Raw genomic sequence first — 23,820 nt, forward strand, 5'->3', positions numbered from 1 at the left:
TAGAAATAATACTTAGTTCATTTGCACTTAGAAGTAAGCATTCAATTTTAATACATCGATTAGTAGCCAAATTTACCTATGTTAAGAGCATAGAGCTGTTTATCTTCTATATTAATTGGACTTTTTTAAAAAAATATTTTGTTGGGGAAGGGAAACAGGACTTTATTGGAGAACAGTGTATATTTTAAGGTTTTTTTTCCAAGTCAAGTTGTTGTCTTTTCAATCTTAATTGTGGAGGGTGCAGCTCAGCTCCAGGTTCATTTGCCATTGCTAGTTGCAGGGGGCTCAGCCCACCATCCCTTGCGGGAGTCGAACCAGCAACCTGTGGTTGAGAGGACGCACTCCAACCAACTGAGCCATCCAGAAGCTGAGCAGCAGTTCAGCTCAAGGTGCTGTGTTCAATCTTAGTTGCAGGGGGTGCTGCCCACCATCCCTTGTGGGACTCCAGGAGTTGAACCGGCAACCTTGTGGTTGAGAGCCCACTGACCCATATGGGAATCGAACCGGCAGCCTTCAGAGTTAGGAGCACGGAGCTCCTACCTGAGCCACCAGACCAGCCCTAATTGGACATTTTTAATGAGTTTTTGGTTTTGAATGCTTGTGCTTTGAATGTTTGTGATATTTTGCTCATAGTTTATAGCACCTTCTCTCTATAAATGCCCAAGAATTCACACAGGGAAATTGTGCAACCAGGGCCCTGTAAACCGGACTTGCATTAACTTGTAGAGCTAATTCCCTATAGTCATCCAATCAGAATTTACTTAATGTAAATACAAGGCTTGCTGCTGGGAATCCAAAAAATAAAGAAAGAAATCTGGCCCTTTCACAGACGGTGTAGGAGACAGATGTGTCTACTCAGTTTCAATGAGTGAAATTCTGGTGGAGGAGAGATCGAGGCTCTAGCTTAGGCATTATAAACCATTAGTGGGTGTAGAACTGAGCTCCAGGAGGCCCATGAGCCCCAGCAGTTGTGCACACGTGGTATTCTTAGAGGCCAAGAAAAGGAGTGAGTTACTGCATGAGAGTCAAGAAGAGCTTCCACTGAGCTGATCCATGAACAGAAAGAGTAACGGATGATGGTAACAGGTGGATGTAGGTCTCTGGGTGCAGAAGTACAATAGTTGTGGCAGCAGAAGAGTCAAAGTGTGGTGAGACATGCAAGTTTAGGGTACATGGACCCTTTAGAATATAGCTCTGACTGTTGAGGGAAAAAAGAAAGAGAAGAGAAGGTACTGCTTGCCTTGCATGGAATTACAGCAGGATAAGCTTTCTACATGAAAGCTCCATGACAAGGCCCTGAATTATCTCCATTTGTTTCTCTTCCTCACATGAGAATTCAGCATGAACTCTTAGGATCTCTCCTACAAAGAGTGGAAAGAACCAGGGGAGGACAATGAAACAAAATGATAATGGCAATTCTAGGTATGTGCACGTGACCTCATATAATGGGAAATACTCAGAAACACTATGGAACATTTGTTAAAGGTATTCTATTCATAGTACTAATAGCTAATATTTGTAAGTGGCCCTTTCCTGTTGGCCAAGCATGTTGACATCTCTTTTCTTCCCCAATCCTTGCCTCTGTGAGGCGAGTGAAGCAGATGTTAGCATCCCCTTTTACTAATGAGCAATTTGAGACTTTGAGGGATTAAGTGATTTTCCCATAATCACAGAAACTAAGGGTCCCAAAGTCAGGGATCAAACCCGTCTCCTTTCTCCCAAACCCTGGATTCTTTCTATTATGCCATTCTCAGTCTCCAAACATAATTAATATTTCAAAGGATACCAAGCCTCTGTCTCAGAAAGTAAATCCCTTCTGAAGTTAAACATAAACTCATTACCAGGAAAAGATATGGGATGAAACTTCTCCCCTGCTCTTGTGAATGTTCCTGAGGGACATCCATGGGTAGTTTTGAAGCTAAGAGGATGCTCCTTTTGTACCTCTCCACCTATCCCTCCTCTTGTCCTCACTTTTCTTCAAAACTCTTTTCTACTCACCCGTCCCACAAAGTGTACTTTCGAATGCCAGGGACCCACAGCACACAGGTTGGGCCAGGATAATGCCTCACATTCAAAACGATTGTTTTTTGGCCTCTATAAGGTTTTGCTTGAAAACTGAGTTTCTAATTATTGACATACAAATACACACTAAAGTTACATTCACTTGTAAAGTGCTCATCTTTCCTTTTTAAAAGGAAAGCATTTAACTCTGTAGGATGTGAGCTTCAGTCTTATTGGTAGGGCATCAGAGGACTGCTCAGGACCAGCCAGAAAGTAAAAGTTGTGGTGGTCCCTCACCTTGTACCAGGGGCCATGCTAAGAACTGCACGGATGGTCAGCAGTGATTTTCAACAGTAACTGGGGCAGGAGAAAGACACACACTCAGGAAAGCTCTCATCATCTGTCTCTGCAGGAACTTTCAAAAAAGGAAAAAAAAAACAAGGTAGAAGTTCATTATTTTCTAGATTATGTGACTATAGAAACAGAGATATGATGACAGCAAAGTTAGAAACATGACTGAATAAAAAACTGGTGTCAGGCACATACTCAGGGCCCCTCAAATATTTGTCCTATGACCATGGTGCTGCCACTAGGCCATGCTGCTTCATTATTCTTTGAAACCCAGGAGCAAAACCAAGCAGAGAGTTATGACAATTAAATATTTAGATCAACCTAATCAAAAAGTTACCCTTCAAATAGTATGAATTATCTTGGGAAATTACCTTAACATATTAGCTGTGAATCTACAGCCTCTAGCATGCCAGTCATACCGGAGATGTGTATCTTGCATAAATCGTTCATCATTTTTGAGATGAGCCAAACGCTGCAAAGAGGCCGTCACAACTGGGATGTTCCATAATGTTTTGTCAGCGGGAGAAGAATCTATTGTACCTGGAATTCTGAAAGAAAAAAAAAAAGAAAAAGAAAAGACAGTCTTTTCAGAAATGGATTATCTTTCATAACCAGTAAATATTTTTCATGCTATCAACCCGTTAAAGCTAGCAGCTATTGTGTATTGTGGGTCTCTATACTGGATTGTGAATTAAACTCCCACTGGGGGCTCCAAAGAGAAACCCAGTGCTTTATCCTCTAAGCCACTCAGCAGCTCTCCTTAAGCGAGTTAATAAAGACCTTCCTGACTATCTGCATCTCATTATTACCACATAATACAATATCCTGGGGTTTTCTTCCTTTTGTGAAGAAATGCTTAGAAGCGACATGGTGTGCAGAATGTTTTCCTAAAAATGGGCTGGATTGGTGCCATGTTCTCTCTCTTCTTAAGAGTATTGGAAAAGAAAAACCTATTTCTTAATTACCTACCAGTATTTAGGTCCTTTATGCTGCCTTGAATCATTTTTATGATTAATCCTCAGATTAGCCTAGAAAATTTCATACCACCTGAGAGCTAGCTCTGTTCATTATCATTTTGCTGAGTGCTCCATTCCATGAGTTGACAACAGTCACCTAGCATCACTGTGTGCAAGTCTCTCGGGTCTTTTTTCTACTCTGGTTTTTACTTCTTTCTGTTTCTGGTTTCTCCTTGAAATCTGCAATGTACCTTTACAATTACTGGCCAGTTGTAACTGAATAGTACATGTTAATTGTAATAAGACAATAAACAACAATCTCATTCATTTTGCTCCCCACACAGATGACTAGGTCCTGAAATATGCAGCGCCCAAACAATGGCAGGCATGAGCTAGATCCGAGATTACACAGATTTACAATAGAACAATCACTGTAGCATGATACCTGAGAATTTATGCATTATCCACGTCCCTGAAAAACCTACAAAACAGCTTCTCATGCTCAAAACTCTGGCTCATAATCAAACATACTCTTCCAAAAGAAATGTTCCTTTTAAAGAAAGGAAGAACTGACATATACACAATGCGTACATCAGGGCATTTCCCAGGCAAATAACCATGTTTTGAATTTTGGTTTCATTCTTCTTCTTTGATATGGAGAGATGGATGACTCAGGAAGAAGTGAGAGAGAGAAGCCTTAAGCAAAGCAATGGGTAAAAACTTTCACTCTTTTGCTCTGTAGGATGTGCTGGGCATTGATTCATTACCTAGGAAAATGTGTGAACTGGTAGAAGTGTTATGGGAGCTACTTTACTGTAGTTATTTGTTCTCATATGTGTCCCCTCCATCCTTCTGTTAAAGCTAGCCTGGCCCCATCCAGTGGGTGATCTCACATGAGAACTGGAAGTAAGCAAGTGCAACTCCAACATATAGATGTTGACTTTAGGAAGTAATTCAATGGCTGTGGGCTTTGGTTTGCTTTTTGGCAACATGGAAATACCTGCATAGTGAAAGTTTTTACCCACTGGATGGGGCCAGGCTAGCTTTAACAGAAGGATGGAGGGGACACATATGAGAACAAATAACTACAGTAAAGTAGCTCCCATAACACTTCTACCAGTTCACACATTTTCCTAGGTAATGAATCAATGCCCAGCACATCCTACAGAGCAAAAGAGTATATGTGTATGTATGTATATATGTATGTATGTATGTATGTGTGTATTTATGTGTTTTCAGGAGAATTTTATTAACTTTATTTTGTCTCTTGGATTTAACTACCTTTATATATAGGTAATAATAGAGCCCTTCTTGGATTTTTAATAGATAGATTACTTTAAGAATAACTAGTGCAGTCCTTAGGAAAAATATAATCTGTGTCGCTCCATTTCAGGGACATTAGCTTGTGCTCCGGTCGTAACATGCTGTTCTAGTGCCTTCTAGCCATCCCCTATCTCCACCACATAAACCTCAGCACAACTAGAGATTTAGTTGAATCACTTACATGTCATACAAGACAGTAAAGCTCTAACTGTTAGCATTAATTTCACTGGTGTAGTTGCAGCTATGTGGGGGTTCTCCTCCATTCACTTATTCAGACTTGAAATTATGTGTAATTTACAGAGGCTGGAATAGTGTCACAGGACAGAGGCACTGAGCTTTCTGTATGGTGATGAGGGATGATAAAAATGTCTCTTTAATCCAATGATCATTAGAAAGCCCCGTGATGTGGTCCAGCTGCTCATCAGAGAGCATTTCCTTTGCTGTGGGGACTGAATGCATCCCAGGAAACCTCTGTAATGATTTTTAGAAAAAAATGTGCCACTTTTCAGATGATGAAAACATTCTATGACATGGCCCCAAGACATGTGGGTGTTTTTTGTTGTTGTTTTTTTTTTGTTTTGGTTTGTTTTGTTTTTTGCAGGACTTAAAAATTCAGAGGTTAATGTAAGGCAAAATGTATTGCTGTTTTCTATTTGCCTCAAGTGTTCAAAGAGGTTTAGATAAATCATTAAGTAAGAAGGGCAAGCTTTATTTATTTACTCATTTATTTTAAAAAATGCATTGAAGATATATTTAATGCCTGGCATTGTACTAAGTTGTATGGATTTTAAAAATAAAATGTGGGATTTGCTCATAAGCAGCTCACAGCATGGAAACGAGAAGTCCAATGTATCTCAGCAGAGAGAAACACTGACGCTATTATTCGAGCTTCACCAAACACTACTTACCCTTAATGCTTGTTAAATGCTACATTTTTATTCAATTCATTCTACTCTTTTCCCTTTTTAAATGACTGTTGTGACCCAGTAAATTGATTTCCCAACCCATATATATGTCCATTGAAACACTGGTCTAAAATGTCGGATTTATGTGGAGGGATGGAAGGAGATGAGACTAAAACAGCAGGAGAGAAAGTACCAGGACAGAAAGACCCCTCCCTCATGTTACAGACCAGTGTATGCTCCATCCTGCACTATTATTAACACAAGAGCATGAGGACATAATCAAGTTATGTTCTGGAATAACTACACCAGGGTATGTAGAAAGGATTCTTCTATATTCATTCACATGCAAACATATATACTTTAAAAATGATTCATGAGAAATGGTTAGTTGAGAGGCATGTGAGAAGGGAAACGCCATCACTTGCCTAGCCATTGGTGTTTTCTTCCTGTGATACTGGGTGAAATGAGAAACCATTTGAGACCCAGGTTTAGTATTGCCCTACAGTGCTCCAGTAGCTCATCCTTTCTGAATAACTGACATCTACTCTGTGATATGTCACTTGAATGGCTTAAGGTAATTCTGTCACATGGGCATATGATTTAGAGGCACAAAGCATTAGTAATGCCAGTCCATCTGCCTACAGTAAAGGACATGTAGGAGCTATCAAAGAAACAGTCCAAATGGCCTGAGGAGAATTTTGACAAAAATTTAAGTCTTCATACATATTTTTAATTTATTATGGAAGGCCTCAGAGCTGCTGGCTGCTAGTCAACCAATGTGGGCAAGGGCTCTTCTCCAGATGTGCAGGGTCACCATCGTGCTGCTGTTAAAACATTGAAGTGTCTTTGTATCAGTTGGAAATGAATGCTGTCCTGAGCCCTTCAAGGGTCACAAGCCTACCCCACCACCTTGGGTGTCCTGGTCCCAGCTTCTTCTCAGTTGAATATTTACACGACAAGAGATTAAAGGTCTATGGCTCCCACTTGTTCCAATGGGTCCTGGCTTGTGTCCTTTGGTTATTAAATATTTCAGGTGGGTAAATTTTGTAATTAGTTCTGAACACGGATTGTGTGTGTGTGTGTGTGTTTTAACTTTTGTTGATTTTACTGGTTCTCTGTGACCTGCTGCAACTATATATCAGTGAAATTAATGCTAACAACTAGAGCTTTACTGTCTTGTAAGACACATAAGTGATTCAACCAAATCTCTGGTTGTGCTGAGGTTTATGTGGCAGAGACAGGGGATGGCTAGAAGGCACTGGAACGGCATGTTACGACTGGAGCACAGGCTGTCCTTGAAATGGAGCAACTGTAGATTATATTTTCCTTAAGTTATTATTTTCCTTAAGCAATAGTTATTCTTACAGCACTTTCTCTGTTAAAAATCCAAGAAGGGCTCTATTAGTAGCTATACATGAAGGTGGTTACGTACCAGACAAAATAGAGTCAATATAATTCTCATGAAAGTAAATAAATATATAAATACTCGTTTGTTCTGAAGGAATTTGGTGTTTACCTAAGAAAGGACGCCTGAACTGGTAGAAGTGTTATGGGGGCTACCCTGTGTTGGTTTTTTCAGATGATAGGCTTCGCTAACTTCCCATCCCTGTAACACCATGTAGGTGTCACAAACACTAAATGTTCCCAGTAAAAGAGCAGAAATATTATTTTCTCCACTTTTGCTTTCTGGAGAAAATGAAGGAGAACCATTTCACTAAACTAAAGCCTACGCTGCCAAGACCAACTTTGTTGCTTTGCAGGAGCTGCGTTCTAGGATGCCTGGATTTACGTTACCTGGCATTTAGGAAATGTAAAAATAACAGCAATATAAATAACTGCATGACCTATGAAATTATACATGAGGAATGGGTCTCCTGGCCAGGCCAGCTTGTTGTTTAGGTGTTGCATATTCAGCTAATTATAGGAAGGGCAAGCTAACCAAGTACAGGGAAAGGAAAGGAATTGATGTGATTTTGCCCCCCCTTCTCCCCCATTATGGCAGGGACAGAATAGATGGGCACAAGACGATCTACTTAGCTAAATTTAAAAGAAAATTGACGCATGATTTTCTATGCATTTTGGGGTCCTGAAAACCTTATTTACACTGACTGTCATTTTTTAACTTTACTATCAATACATTCTTCCCCTGCTCAGCATATATGTTGTTGAAGGCATCACTCTATTTCCTGCTTCTGTTGGTATTTTGTAGACTTGGCAGGGGAGTGGGTAGCAGGAGCTAAAAGTAGGGGGTCAAGGAAGCGTTTCCATTCGACCTCTGAACCCAGAAGATAAGTGTCTGTGGTACTTTCTGCCACAGAAGAATGCTTACGACACAGGTTCAAGAGGAATTTTGATCTACTAAAGAGTGGTGATTTTATAAAGGGTTATTAAAAAGTCGGAAGGAATGCCGGGGGCCAGCTCTAGCCTTTTAAGGTCAGTAGCACATAGGGCAATTATGTTCCCTCAGATCCCTCCTTTCCAATTGCCACAGTGTTTTATTTTTTTCTGTTTCTTAAGTAATCGGTTCTCATAGAAATATAACTGCCTTGTGGGATACTGCTGGGTCACAAGAGTAAACACATGGGAATCTAGTATTCTGTTCCCAGTTCGGCGTTACTCTTAGACACTGAAGCCCTCTCTTGATACATTACTGCAACTATTAGCAAAGGGATTATAAAGTCAGATTCACCTGGTTTGGTCAGTTTGACTTGTGTTGTACAAAACCAACACCAACTCAGTATGCACCCTTCATAAGCAAACTCATCTCCGCTTAATAATGTGCCCCTCTATTGACGGCTTGTATCTCATACAACTCCATATGTGAAACCTCTTCTTATTTGACTTTCGGATCACCCACTGTGCCTATGTGAATCCGCACACTTGACATTTGTCTTTCTCTGAGGCAATATGCCAAATGTTTGGGTTGCGCTTCCACGTAGAAGAAAAAGGTTTAATTCACTTCCTAGAAGCTTGGGATAGCAAAATGCCGGGGACCTCCAAGTAATTTCTAATTCCTTGTTTGCAGTAACATAAAATTTTAGAAAAATCAGAGATTTAAAAGACATTGTTCCTTGTGACACAAACTAGATTTTGTTTGACGCAATCTAGATGCCGGTTTGGGGTCTAAGCGTCCCTATGCAAATTAATTACACACCACCTATGTGTATCTGTTAGCACAGTCCAGCTGTAACTTCTAAATTTTAGAAACAATAACCTGAGAAGTAGCAAGACCATGCCAGCCACCTCTCTCAGCATTTGTACTTTTCCTTCAATGCCAAATAGGAAAAAACAAGCACATTCCCTTCGTGCAGTAGCCTTTCTGAAGAGGAATTTTCCTATAGAGTTGCAGAATGAATTATAGCCAGCATGAGTAATGAGTTTAAAATGTATTTTCACATTTTTTATGCCTTACATAGCACTCTCAGTATTAAATCAGTCAAAGAGCTATAGTTTGTTTTTCTCCTGCATTACTGAAACCTGGATCCTATCTTACACATTTCCAAAATACACTCTCAAATTATCTCAAGTTAAGGTAACTAGGAGAGAAATGATGTTTTTGAGCATTTGTCTTAAAGAAACATAACATTGCTCCTTCCTTCCTCATTTCCCTTGACCTTTCCATGGCATTTGGTACTGTCAGCCTCCCTCAGCTTTGCACAGCCCTTCTGCCACCCCCACCTAGCCCCGTGTGCTCCCCCCTTCAAGCCTGCACCTGCCTGTTTGTATCCACTATCACTTGTGCGTCACCTTCTGCCTCCTTACTCATAGGAATGTCACTTTTCCTGGAAGAATCTTCCCTACCGAGAGATTCGTAAGTCTCTCCTAGGTGTTTGCTTTTCTATCTTAATAAATGTTCTTGTTCAAATAATTGCCACAGAGTTTAACCCTTGGGTATGTAGCTGTCACTCCAAAGTCAGCAGGTACAGCCCCAAACTTGTCCTGACTTCCGGGCACCTCGCTGGTCCTGACATCCTCCCACTGCCGCTTCGCAAAGGGATCTTGAACTTGGCCCCTTCCCTGCCTTCCCGTTCCTTCTGCCACTGCCCGAGTCTAAGTGCTCACTGCTTTTCTGTTTTTAATCTCTCCTGGAAGCTAATCCAGCTGTACACGTTTTGCTAGATTGATAACACTTTAAAAATAGTCTTCTTCATGTCACGCCCTTACTCAAAATACTTGCTGGAGCCCACTCGCATGATGCCACTTAAGTTCCAAATGTCTCCCACTTCCCACGGCAGGCGTGTGGCACAGCCAGCCTCCTCTCTCTCGAGCACACTCAGCTCTAGAGTCTCTTGCTTTACGCTTTTGGCTTCCTTTTCCTGCCTCTTCTCCACATTCTGTCCATGCTTCAAAATCCGGTGGTTTCTCCTCCTGCCAGCACCCTAGAGACTCACCTGGCTATGGCAGCCCCGCTCCCCCCAGGGGTTCCTGGGGCATTTTGCACAGCTCTCATTTCATCCCCTTGTCTTCTGCTGCCTTAACATTTGCACTGAAGGCACCATGAAGGCAATCAGCTTTTAAGTCAAGTCACCACCCAGAAGCCTGAGAAAAGGCACCCATAAGAATGCACTCTGGACGTCTCTCCCACACATAGTGGCATTTTATGTGTCAGAGGCTTTAACACGCATACGCAAAAAGCAACAAACATTAACTCAGCTGAGTAGGACGAGAATCCTGTGATTACTCCAGATTATTCATTCCTAAGTACCCAAGAGCGATGTATAGTCATCGGTGCTTTTTCTTCTTGCCCTCATCAGTTTGTACCACAAATTCCCGTTATTTATCGTGTCTTATTGCCCCTCTAGAATGTAAGCATTTGAGGGATCTTTTGTTTCGGACATACGTTTCTGAAAGCTTTCAGCTAAATCTTAGCGTAAAGTTTGGACTGTGTAGGACTTAATAAATACTTATTGAATCCTTGGAGAATTCTCCCAGTTTGGAGAAAGAATGTGGTTGGCTCCTGGCTCACCACCCTTCCCTTTTATGTTCAGCTCTCACACATCCCCAGAGCAGCCACAGCTCAGGGACGTCTTTCCGTTTCCCAGAGAATGACCACGCACTATGCCCTTGGCCACATTTCTCCTTTGTGTTGATTTGGAATATTTCTCTCAGTCGCTCATTATACTCACCATGTTTCTCTAGCTGGCCCAAACTTATTCAGGGAAGCTCCTCTCTCCCCATTAAGAAGCTTTTCTCCTCCAGTGCATAATCTTTGTATTTATTCTCTGAGAGAAGTTCTTCTCTTTAGCCTTCATCTCACCTTTCCTCTCCCCCCTACAAAATCCTGCCTGCAGTTTCCTACACACATCCCCTTTCATGAACATAGTCATACCTTCCATATCAGAGTAAACTTGAAAAATAGTCCTGTAACTAGTGAGGAGTTAGGCTTTTCCTACTTGGACATTGCCCTGAGGACCTGCATAAAGCAACACTGACCATCAAAAATGACATCAATGAGAGCAGAGGCTATGCTGCCTTGTAGTCTTATTCAGTGAGTTCACACCCATTCTTCTCCCAGTGAGTGTGAACACCCAGAGTTAAGGATTTCATCAGATGGATTACAGCTAAATCTCTCCATGCCTGGGACAGGTTCTCTTTTTCCAGATACTAAAGCTTATACAATCAGGAGGAGGAGGGACTTCTTAAGAAAAAGAATATAGATGACAAAAATTTAGGAAGTAAAGTGAACATTTATTTAAAATGAGAAAATAAAGCAAATTACTTATTGTTCGGTACCTATAACAGTGCCTGCATATAGTAGATGCTCAAGAAATATTGTTGCAAGAAAGAGTAAGTAGAATAAAGTAGAAAAATGAATAAATGATAAAAAGAATCATTACAACTGCATTACTATGGAAATGTTGTCAGAAAAAGCTGTGAAGTACGCAAATGTTAACTGTTCATTCATTGCCCAGCTCCCTCTCAACCTTTGGAAGTGACCTTTGGTAGTGGGGGTGGGGTCTAGAACCTCCACTCACTAGAATCCTAGTCAACCTGCCTCTGTCCACCTCCAGCCACAAAGATTCCAGAGCCAACATTTATCAAATTGACTGTAATTTCCTGATATTAGAAATTGTAAAGCAAGATTCTGAAAAACTATGCATGGACCTTGCACATTCGTGGGAAAATAATGAAATATTTATCACTGACAATTGGCAGGGCAGTACTGAAAGCATGAATCCCCACACTGTGGGTCAGGAGTAGATTTCAAATATCCATCAGGCTTTTCTTCCACAAGTTAACACTCTTAGGTGGAAAGCAAACATTCCTGGCCCTTTGAATAAGTAGAAAATCGTTACCTCACATACTGTGATATTTCCCTTACCATGTAATTTTAAATAAGTAGAGATTAGAACTCAACACATATTATTAATAGTGGAAATCCTTTCGTATGTTTCCAATAATCTCATGTGAATGGGGAGAAATTGGTGTTGTGATATGTGATTTCTCTGTAGTTATTCAAATGAATTTTTCAGTTAGTAAACTTGTCAACTATTTTAGTTACAAAAAATATAGTTCCTTTTAGAAAATGAAATTTCTATAGCAATGTTGTTGTAATACTTCATTTTCCCCCTCTTTCTTTCAACAAATATTTATTGAGCACTTACTATGGGCAGGCACTCTTCTAGGCACCAACATTGCATTTGAGCTCATGGAACCAACATTCCAGAGGGAGGAGACAGAAAACAGATAAACAATAAAAAGTAATAGGTTATGCAGTGAGAAGGACTATGTACAAAATCTAAAGCAGGGAGTAGGACAGAAATTGACCTGGAGCAGAGAGAGGGGTGCTATTTTCTAGAAGGTGGTCTAGAAGGCCCTTTTACCCAGGGGAGATTTGAGCAGAGTCACCATGCTTCCTCAGGGAGAATGAAAGGCTAAGTGAGGGACGCAGGGGTGGCATGTGACAAGAGGGGTAGTTGGAAGCAGGGAGTCAAGTCCTGGAGGGTCTCTCAGCCTCAGGAAACCTTTGGGTCTTATTCTGAAGAAAATAAGAAACCAGTGGAGAGACTTGAGTGGGAAAATGGCGTGTTCTAACTTAGGTTTTATTAAATGGCTTTCTCAATCTCAGCACTACTGACATCCTGGGCCACATAATTCTTCATTGCGGGGGGCTGTTCTGTACATTGTAGGGTGTTTTGTAGCATCCCTGTAATCTACCCACTAGATGCCAGTAGCATCTCCCTCTCCCAGTGTGACAACCAAAAACATCTCCTGACATTGCCAAATGTCCCTGGGGGACAGGAGGGTGGAGGTGTGGCAATATCGCCTCCGATAAAAACCAGTTTCAAACAATCATACCCACCCAGCAAGATATTTTAGTTATATAAAAAGTAACATAGGCCAACTGATTTTTTTCTTGTATTCACATTTAGAGATTTGCTAGAACTCTCTCGCTAGATTATAATTTAGCTTAAATGTGCGTGCATTGCATACATGTGTTCAATAATCATATCCTAATGTATAGATCGAGTATTTATCTTTGAGTCAGAGCCCAGTGTGATTCATTTCTCCCAAACCTGTGAAAGCAACACACCAGGCAGGGGTCACAGAGAAAATCCTGTTTGTGGGCTAAAAGAAACCACCGCAGGTATTCGGATCAACCAGTGTTACAATGCACCCAACCAAAGGATGCCACTGAACTACACACACCACTGATTTCACAAGATGCGGAGATATAAAAAGGACTCAGACATACCTTAAATTGTTATACAAGATTTTACAATTTTCACTTCTCTACTTGTTTGCTTAGATTCCTTGAGACTCTCAAATATTTCCTTTTGGTGTGACCGACTTTTCTTCATCCTCAAAACGCTGATGGCCATTGCTTGGAGGCATGAATGAACTTGATGACTTTATTTGCTCTGTATTATTCCTTTGAAAAGTCTCCATGAAGCATGCATCTTGTAAATGAACTTTTATAACTAAGGCTTCTTCTCACGTAAGGCCAACATCCTCTGGATTTGTCATTGTTGCAGTTCCTTCAATGCTTTACTGCAGAGCAATGGGCATGCTTTTGACAAGGAACAATGCAACCATTCATTCATGTGCTAAACTGGCATTTTACAGCAAAATCTAATTATTGAATTTCTGCACTTGACCCTCATTGTGACTGAGTCAAGAAATTAACAAGTGAGGGCACAGATACGCGTTTGGATCTAACTTGGAGTCAGGGTGTTTATAAGCAAAGTCTGACACAGGATTCAGTAAACCAAGAACCCCCTGCCCCAGTTCATATTAATGAATAAGAATAACCCCACAGTGGGGTCACCTATATTGATTTAATGACTCTACTTCAGTGGCTAGTGTACATTTTTTTCAACCTGCACTTCCCAGTTCATTACCACTGAGGCGTGGGTGATAAAATAAAGCCACAGAAAAGAAGTTGCCTGATCCTTTGACAGAAGCAAATAAAATAAGGAAGAAAGACTTTGCATAAGGGGCCAAGCACAGGAATGAGTGTGGGTGAGTGGTGGAACCCTGCATGCCTTCGTCTGCATCCATCAGGGACACGTAACGAATTGTGAAATGTTTGCACGTAGACTAACCTCCCTGAGCCTCAGTGACCTCATCTTGAAAACAGGCTTGATAGTGACAACTCTTCAGAATTGTTAGGAAAACAAGAGCTAAATCAAGTATCACATCTAGCAGAGGATTAGCACATATTAAATAAACACTCCAGAGATGGCAATTATTTTAAAAGCAATGTGAATAATAATCATTAGGTTGGCCATTCATTCTTACATCTTACCTTAAGAAGGATTAATTCCCTTACTTCGATCCAGAGTCATCCTTGGGTAGACTTGTGCTTTTAATATAAAAATATAAAGAACATTTTAGTAGTCAATGTAAGGATCGTACTACTGCAACACATTTTAAAACATTTCTTGGCTACAATTTAACCTGCTGATTGAAAATGTGAATTTTTTTTTTTAAACTTTCAGAGCAAAAGTGGAGGTTTTTACTATAATTTAGATATATCAATAGTTTATGAGATAGAAATCAGTTATGAGGAAAGCTAGCATCAAATATTCATACCAAGAGCCTGCCCAGTGTCTCAGAGGATTGATTGAGTCTTATACCACCAGACATAAGAGGACTGTCGCCGTTAACCCAAGGAGGTTCTCCCTGCTTCCCACCCTTTGATTGTAACCTCCCTTTGTACTGAACACAAAACCTCAAATCCTGCCGCAGTGGTCTCCCCAGCCCTGGGTGATTTTCCCAGCTGCCTTTCTCACATGCCCTTTGCTCCCACGTGCCCACGTCATTAGGACCCTACTCTCTGGTCTGTGGAGAAGGTGAGCTCTTCCCTGCTTAGGGTCTTCACACTTAGGGAGACGTTGTCTTCCTACACAGCTACTTCTTTCCCTCCTTTTTCTCTGAGCCTAAATGTGACCTCCTAAAGATGTTTCCTTGAACCTGCATTGCCTGAAAACTTTGACTGCCCACCCCCAATGCCCATTAGTTTTTCTACCCAGCTGGGTGGCCACCACTTTTTATTATGTTTATTTGCTTGTTTGTCTGTTGCCAAAGTGAGCAGTGAGATCCAAGCTGCCTATCTGTGGTATTTATTATTGTATATCCAACACCTGGTATTGGGCACATAGTAGGCATTCAATAAACAACTGAATTAAAGAATTTAAAAGATAGCATTGAAGAGAAATAAAAGTAGGTGAATGTCTATGTTGTGAAATATCTTTAAAACCAAACCTGGTTTACTAATGTTCCAAAGATTACCAATAAAAAAGTAAAAAGACAAAATAGAGTTGACCAAATTGAATAGTCTCTCAGTTCTAGCCTGGTTGATTATTGCTTGTTATCATGGTTAAGATGGTTCAGATCACCTGACCTGGTATTCTTATGCACACTGGCTTGACAGAGCCTGTTCCTTCGCTTGTTTTTTTTAAGTGCAAGAAGTCAGGAGCTGCAGTGGCTCACTGGATCATTTAAACATAAACTCTTCTGCCTGGTTTTCAAAGCCCTGCCTATTTGGGCTTCATTCTGTCTATCCAGCATTTTTCCTGCTCTAAACCCTAGCACACCTCCCTGTCTGGGAAGCCCGGGCTCCTCTCTGTGCTGCACAGGCTTTACTTGTAAATGAGCAGTCACTGCACTGCAGCTGATCTGAACAAGATCCTCTCTGGTGGGTAGGAAGAGACAGGGTCGATGAGTGGAGAGCACATTCCAGACAGAGGGAATGCATACGGCAAAGCACTGAACCAGGAGTCAATATGGAGCATCTGGGAAAATGCCCATAGACCTGTAGTGCTATTTGAGTGTAAGTCTCAAGGGCAAAGGGAGAGAATATCCAGGAGAAAGAGTTTGAAAGGATGATGCAAAGCCCAGCCTTGGGAGACAAGCTCTAGAGGGCTAGCTGGTCTGTTTCCTTCCTCTTTCCCTCTTTTCCTCTTTCCCTCCCTCCTCCCTTCCCCTAGACCCTTCCTTCCTTCCTACCTTCCTTCCTTCCTTCCTTAGAATTTAGGCAATAGCAATTCATTTAAGACTTTTAAGCACAGAAATGATATAGTCTAATTTGTCTTTTAGTGAAAAACAAAAACTGAACAATAATCCGAATACATAGATAAAGTCGTATTCCACTTCTGTCCAGCTGCATGACACTGGGTGAACAAAACAGGGATAAGCTCTCTGCCTGAGTTCCTGGTTATTGGGATCAGGGGAGATAAACTGTTCTACGACTTGTAAAGTATAATAAAGCAAATTTTGTTTATTATTCCCTTTGAATAATTTGTTAGCCTACAACTTCAGAAAGGCCTAGGTACAGAACGCCAGAATCTACTGTGTACCAACAGACAACAGCAGAAGCAGCACGTGTACTTGATTTTGAACAAAAATCCCCCAGTAGGTTAGAGCTTTTTTGAGTTCCCTGCAGAAGCAAGAGCCAATCCCAGGTACCCTTGGCCAGTCTGAGAGAGGGAACCTGACTCAGGGGGAGGGAGAGAGGGAGGAAGAGGGGTAGAGCAGGCCGAGCCTGACTCTATCATGGCAGGTGCGCTTAATTTGTATATTCTGTCCCTCATGGATCCTGCCTGAGGATAATTCAGTCATTATGGAAAAAATCTATCTCAGACATTGTTCCAAGCCCTAGCACTTGTTATGTTTTACTTTACTATTACTACATAGTTTTTAAAAATCTTTATTTGGCTGTGCAGCCTAATTTGGACAGTGATTTCTGTGTTTGCATATCTCAGAGTGCTCAATTTGGGACATAGTGTATAGAACGGAGAAATAGGATTTTGAAGTTTAGTATTCCTAAATGAATAATAATACATTTTATAATAGTGTTGAAAATATATTTCTTATTTTGGTCCAAAGCTATAAGATTGCCTCAGCTCTACTTAATTTAATAATTCAGAAAACTTCTGAAACATGAACTTATTGCCACACTTCTTTTAATAAGTAGCCTTCTCTAATGGATAGTGCTATGACAAGTTATTTGACCTATGAGATCAAAATTCTGTACACATATGTTTTAAACTAACAAATTAAGAAATTCATTTTCCACTTAGTATTTCCCGTTATGTTTAACAATGTTGTGGCAAAATTTGATGAATATTTTTTTAGGCCATAACTTTCATTACATATTATTACTAATTTATCATTGCAAATGTAATTAACGTTTTATTTGATAAATTGTATTGTTATCTTTCAATATTTCATCAGAAAAGGGTAATATTTTCTAAAATTTATTTTAGGTTTTGAAACAAACATGAACCTAACTAGCCGAGAAGATCCTGGAACATCAGAAATTGCATCAGAGATTCAAGATAGAAATGCAAATAACCATGGAATTCAGTTATCTAATTCACTCTCTACTGCTATCACTACTGAAAATGGAAATTCTGTCTCAAATGGTAAGCACTTTTAAACTCAGAAATAAATAGATAAATTTTAAGTTGCATCAACTTTCTAGGGAGGATGGACTTAAAAACATAAAAATGGCTTAAAATAGGCTTAAAAACTAGAAAATAGAATATAAATTATGAAACTTCACTGTAGGGTATATTGTCAACATCTTATAGGTTAAGTTCAAGAATAAAATTGTATTCAGGATTAGTTGACTTTTCAGAGATATTTATGGAGTATTTGACCTGTGGGAACCAGTATAAAATGAGACTTATACTGAGCAGAAGGAGGAGATGGATGCCCTAACAATATATTTAATTTATTAAAAAACAAATACATATCTTTTTCTCATACCTAAAATGTGTGAAAGAAAATAATATTGAAGATATGGTAAATGCCAAACTGGCTTTAAGTATTTCATTTGAGTGTATCAGTGAATGTATCATTTAGAAGTTGGCTTGACTGTATGTATCCAAAAACTATGTAATAATGACTTAAACAAATAATTTATTTCCCTCACATGTAAAAGAAGCTTATGGTTTCTAGTAATGGCTGATGGGATGATTCAGACCATCCTTTTTATGAGAACATCCAAAAGAGCTGGAAAAAAATTGTTTTGTTTTTTTAATCTGATGAAAGACACTAGAAAACTACTAAGACAGTGAAACAACTAGGAAGGGACTGAAAAAGTGCGTATGAAACGCAATGGAGGCCAAGGAAGGAACCCCATGTATGCTCTGAGGGATGCTTGGGCTACTCACTGAGTCCAAAGAAGGCAGGGTTGTGCTTCTGACTGCCTCCAAGGATTGTGGGGATAGACTTCAGCCCATGGGGGGGAGCTTTGAAGTGTCCATCCTAAGGGTCAGATGAACTAGAATGAGGAACCACAGCTGAGCTGTGAATCATCTCAATCCCAGAGGTTGGACCAAGGTCTTTTAGGACTGACAGGCTCACAGGTACCTGGGAGGGGGAAAAAAAGATATAGGTAGATAGACAGACAGACAGACAGACAGACAGATAGATAGATAGATCCCAAAAGACAATTACAGTGTCTTAGGCTTCAAAATGTTCTAACAAGCCATTATTCAAATATGAAACTCAACACATAGTCAAAAAAGAACCATGCACAGGACACAAAATAAGCTGAAAAATTACAAGCAGAAACAGAAGTCAATTGTAATATATCCTTGGCTGCTCAAAAGATCAGAGTTCAAAAGCACATTCTTTAAGTATGTTTACTATGCCCAAGGAGATAAAAGAATGAGAATCTCAGCAGAAATGGGAAACTGTAAAACCATGTCAAATGGATATTCTGAAATTAAAAACTGCAGTCGTCAAATGAAGTACAACAGAGAATGAGTTTAAAGTTAATTAGACACAATCATTAGAAAATATAAAACTGAGGAAGTGAAAGATAATATCAAGAAAATATCAAGAGTAAGTTGTAAAGAAACAAAAGAGAAACATAGAAATTCCAGAAAATGGTCTAGAGGCATAAAAGATAGTCAGTGAGAAGGATTATTGGAATCCTAGGAAAAGAAGAAAGAGTACATGGGCAAGAGAGGAGATTTGGTGAGAAATGTTAGAGAATTTTCGAACACTGATGAAAGCACCAAGAAACAGATTTAAGTTGACAGTTTCTTTTAAACTTCCAAATACATTTTCTGTGTGACCCACCAAACTCACTCCTGGGTATTTATTTACACAGGAGAAATGAAAACAGTGTCTACACAAACACCATCATGCAAATGCATGTGGTACCTTTATCATAATCACCTAAAACTGTAAATAAAGTTTCCTTCAATTGGTGATGGGCTTGTATTAGCTACCTATTTGTGTAAAAATTATCCCCCTGAACTTAAGGGCTAAATACAACAAACAGCTATTATTGCGTAGTTTCTGTGGGTCAGGAATCTGGATGTAGCTGAACTGAGTGAGTGCCTTTGTTACCAAGTCCTTTGTGAAGCAGCAATCAACTCTCAGCCAAACCTCTAGTCATCCTGACACTCGATCGAGAGGGTCCATTTTCAAGATCTCTCACATGTCTACTGGCAGGTCTCAGAAGATCCACTTCCGGGTTCCCTCCCATGGGCTTCCCCATAAGGGTGGCCTCACAACAGGGCAGCTGGCTTCCTCCAGAGCAAGCAATCACAAGAGAGTCAGAAGTAACACCCATGATGGAAGCCACAGCCTTTACACAGCCTGCTCTTGGAAGGTACATCGAGCAGTTCTGCCACATTCTGTTTATTGGAAGTTATAGATTCAGCCCATTTGATGGGAGGGGATTACGTGATGTGTGAGTTCCTAGAAGTAGACCCATTGGGGGCCATTTTTCAGGCTGACTAGTACATGGAAAAACTGCAATAAAAAACAATGAGCTACAATTACACATGACAAAATAGATAAATCTCAAACACTTTGCACTAAGTGAAAAAACTTAGTGTCAAAAGACTGTAAGTGTGATTCCATTTATATGGCATTTTGAAAAAGGCAAATCTACAGGACAGGAAACAAATAAGTGGTTGTCAGAGGCTGGATATAGTGGCAGGGGATGGACCACCGTCTTAGTCCATTCAGGTAACAAAATGCCCCAGACTGAGTGGCTGATAAACAGCAGAAAAGTATGCTCACATTCCTGGAGGCTGGAAGTCCAACATCACGGTGCCAACGTGGTTGGGTTCTGGTGAGGTCCCTCTTCTAGGTTGCAGACTACCAACTGCCCACTTTCACGGTATCCCCCCATGGCAGAAGGGGCGAGGGAGCTCCACGGCAACCGTTTTATAAGGGCACTAATCTCGTTCATGAGGGCTCCACTCTCAAGACCTAATGTCTTCCCAAAGGTCACATCTCCTAATCTCATCACCTTGAGGATTTGGATTTCAACATAAGAATTTTGGGGAGACAAACACTCAGACCAAGTGAACTGCAAAGGGGCCTGTGGTACTATTGACAAACAGGAATGCTTGTGTTCCTGTAATTCATAGACATGTACAGTTAATGAGGGTGAATCTTTCGGTCAGTAAATGTTACTTTTGTAAAATAAAAATAAAAAATTTTTAAAAAAGTGCAAAACCTAAATAGAATAAATAAAAAGAAGCCTCTCTTAAGCATTTCATAGTGAAACACTTGTAAAATAGTAAGATAAAGACTAAGCATGAATCTTAAAAGCAGCCAGAAGTGTAAAAGTCAAATTACCTTCAAAGGAACAGCAATTAAAGTCCAAAGACAATGACATAATGTATTTAACGTGCTCAGATAAAATAATTGCCCATCTAGAATTTTATAAACAACAACAATAATAATAAAACTCCTGTAAGAATGAAGAAGAATTAGGATTTTTTTAGAAAAAATAAAAACTGAAAAAATTTAACACGAGCAGACCAGGAATGCTCAAGAAAGGAATAAAGCACAATTTTTAAAAGTTAATGAGGTCAGGAGAGGGTTAAAAAAAATATTTAATTTTATACACTGATAAATCAAACTAACAGATTATAATTTCAAAGGTAACCACTGAAAGAATAGTCGTGGGGTATGTAATTCCCAAACTAATAGAAGGAGTAAAATAGAATAACAAAGCCAGTCAACCCAAAGGTGGCAAAAAGGGAGGAAAATAGAAATACCTGAAAGGTAAGACCCATAGAAAGGTCTTAGATGGTAGACATAAAAGCATATATGAAAACAGTTAATTGAATACCATTAAATTTTAAATTCCTCATCTAGTATAAGTTCACATTGAAGATACATTGATTAATACAATATTTTTAAGCCTAAGATTTCTAAAGAACATATAAAACATGAGGATACTGAAAGTTTAAATGTAGTGGGATAGAAAAAGAAAAGATACATCATGAAAATATCTAAAAACAGCAATTCTCATCTATTTGGAAAATAAAACTTGCATCTTGATTACACACAAAAAAAATCCCTTTAACTAATGATAATAAAAATATAACAGAATTTGCAGGATGCTACTAACATCTTAATCAATGGAAATTTATAGCTTTAACTATATTGCAAAAGAAGAAAAGCTGAAAATCAGCGTTAAAAATGTCAAGTTAGAAAAGCAACAAATTAAACATCAAGAAAATGTAAGGAAAGATGTGATAGAGATAGAACATAAGTTATTGAAATATAAACAAGCAACAAAGCCAAGAGTTGATTCTTTAAAAAATATATCTTTGATACATTAATAAACTGATAATTCTCTTACAAGGGCAATAGAGAAATAAAGAAAGTGGACACAAATAACCAGTGCTAGGGGTGAAAAAAGGGGACCTACCATAGATCTTGCAAAAATTAAAAAATAAGAATATATTACAAACAGATTTATGTCAAAATAAATTTGGAAATTTAGAAGAACAGATATGTTCCTTTAAAAAAAAAAAAGACAACTAATCAAAATGGAGAAAAGAAATAGGAAAGCTAAGTAGTAATGTAATGTTAATTTAATTTGTAATTGAGTACTTTTCTACAAGAAAATCTCTAGACCCAAATGGCTTTTCTGGTAAATTCTCCCAAAATTCTGAAGATGAAATAATGCCAGTGTAACACAAAGTCTTCCAGAGAATAGGAATAAAGAAGGATAAGGGGAAAAAAGAACTCTCCCAGCTTGCATAAATAGCCACTTAATTTATGACTAACTTGGCATCGTAGGGCACTTGCGAAAGGATAATCAATTGCTATGCACATGAGGAAAAAAATGAAACTTGACCCCTACCTCACGATACACACACAAAACAATTCCTAGTAGACTATAGATCTAAATGTCAAACACAAAGTAATAAAATTTATAGAAGAAAATAAAAGAGAATATCTTTTTTTACCTCAGAGGTGGGAAAAGAAAGAACAATTTCGTTTTTTGCTATTGTTCAGGTACAATCATTTTATTATATGCTTTTGACATTATAATCAAATATGTAATTATTATTATCATCATTTTTCTAAGGTTTATAATTTATACATCTTATCCAAATATAAACAATAATTCAGAAAATTATCTACTGTACTAGGAAGGATTTTTTAAACAGCACAAAAAAAGAGTACAAACAATACAGGAAAAAATATATATGCATAGGGAGAAAATATTTTCAACATCTTTAACCAACAAAATTGCATATTCAGTTTACTTAAAAACAAACAAACAAAAAAGATAACTGAATGGAAAATAGGACAGGATACATGAATAAGCACTTAAATAACCATTTTTTAATAGAGTCCAACCTCACTAGTTATTAGAGAAATGCAAATTAAAACCAAGATGCGATAGTACTACACACCCTGTAGAATTACAGAACTGAATGACAAAGAGGAGGAACTCTGCAAAGGGATTACCATAAAGTCAGGACAATGATTTATTTCATATGGAGGAGAAAAAGCCAGTAGTGATTTGTAGAGAGAATGACAGGCGGCTTCTAGGTAGCTAACCGTGTTCTATTCCTTGACGTGGTAGTTACAATTCCACAATTTAAAAGTACTCAGGGAGAGAGAGAAAGAGCGAAGAAGAGAGATTTCAGAACGGATGTTCGATACCCAGCGTTGTGGAACTTCATGGTTCTCAGAGATTTGGGCTTCACCATCCTATCTCTTGCTGCCCACGTGGTCAGTGTTGGGAATGTAGGTTTTCATCTGAGCATATTGCTGACCCAAAAATGTTCATTGCTGATTTACTAAGAAGGAGGGGAAGAATGGACATAGGATAAAAACTAGCCAAGGCAATTTTAATCACAAGTCACACTTTGTTGAGGAGTAGTTGGACAGTGGGTAGGTAGTTGGATGGGGCAGGTTTGTTCCAGCTTAGCATTAAGTTCTCCAGAGTAATGTGGGAATGTTCTGGTGGCTGAGGAAAAAAAGATTGTTATAATCAGAGAGAGAGAGAGAGAGAGAGAGAGAGAGAGAGAGAGAGAGAGAGAGAGAAACCCAAGTATTTATGAATCTTACCCCAACATATTAAGCAGAGATTACATACTTGTATAATGATTAGAGCTATTTGGCTCACAAGAAGGAGGCTTTGTGGTGTCATGGGGGGGTGAGGGAAATGACTCCGGTAAGATACAGAATGATTTTCAGACCAGCAATAAAGACATCCCGAAAAAAGAACTGTAGTTACCAAAAATTTATTACTGCTAAGAACAGACAAAAGTTTAGCAAATAATGAGATAGTCTCCCAGGATCCCCAAGTATTGGCCTGTCTTAATATTTTCTCTTCAATGATTTTAGCAGCTTTCTTTAAAATTATATCATTTCTTCACGTGGCATTTATAATTTTATACAGTTTATAAAAATTACGCATGCTCTATTTGACAATTTAGAAAATACAGGATAGAATAAAGAATAAAAACTACCATCCATTCTATTACCTAGAAGTACTATAAATATGTCTAATATTCCACTGTGTCAAATTTTATTTTTTCATATAAATATAT

General features: G+C 39.0%; 1 protein-coding gene across 3 annotated transcripts in view; it reads left to right on the top strand.

The window, feature by feature from the left end:
* MYO16 (myosin XVI) overlaps positions 1-23,820 on the top strand; it is a 550,393-nt gene that overhangs the window by 493,046 nt on the left and 33,527 nt on the right. For all 3 annotated transcript variants that reach the window (XM_033105065.1, XM_033105062.1, XM_033105063.1), the window contains exon 33: positions 17,248-17,406. In XM_033105065.1, the coding sequence (XP_032960956.1) occupies positions 17,248-17,406 (159 nt within the window). The remainder of the gene's footprint in view (positions 1-17,247; positions 17,407-23,820) is intronic.

Source organism: Rhinolophus ferrumequinum, chromosome 4, assembly GCF_004115265.2.
Source record: "Rhinolophus ferrumequinum isolate MPI-CBG mRhiFer1 chromosome 4, mRhiFer1_v1.p, whole genome shotgun sequence".
NCBI lineage: Eukaryota > Metazoa > Chordata > Mammalia > Chiroptera > Rhinolophidae > Rhinolophus > Rhinolophus ferrumequinum.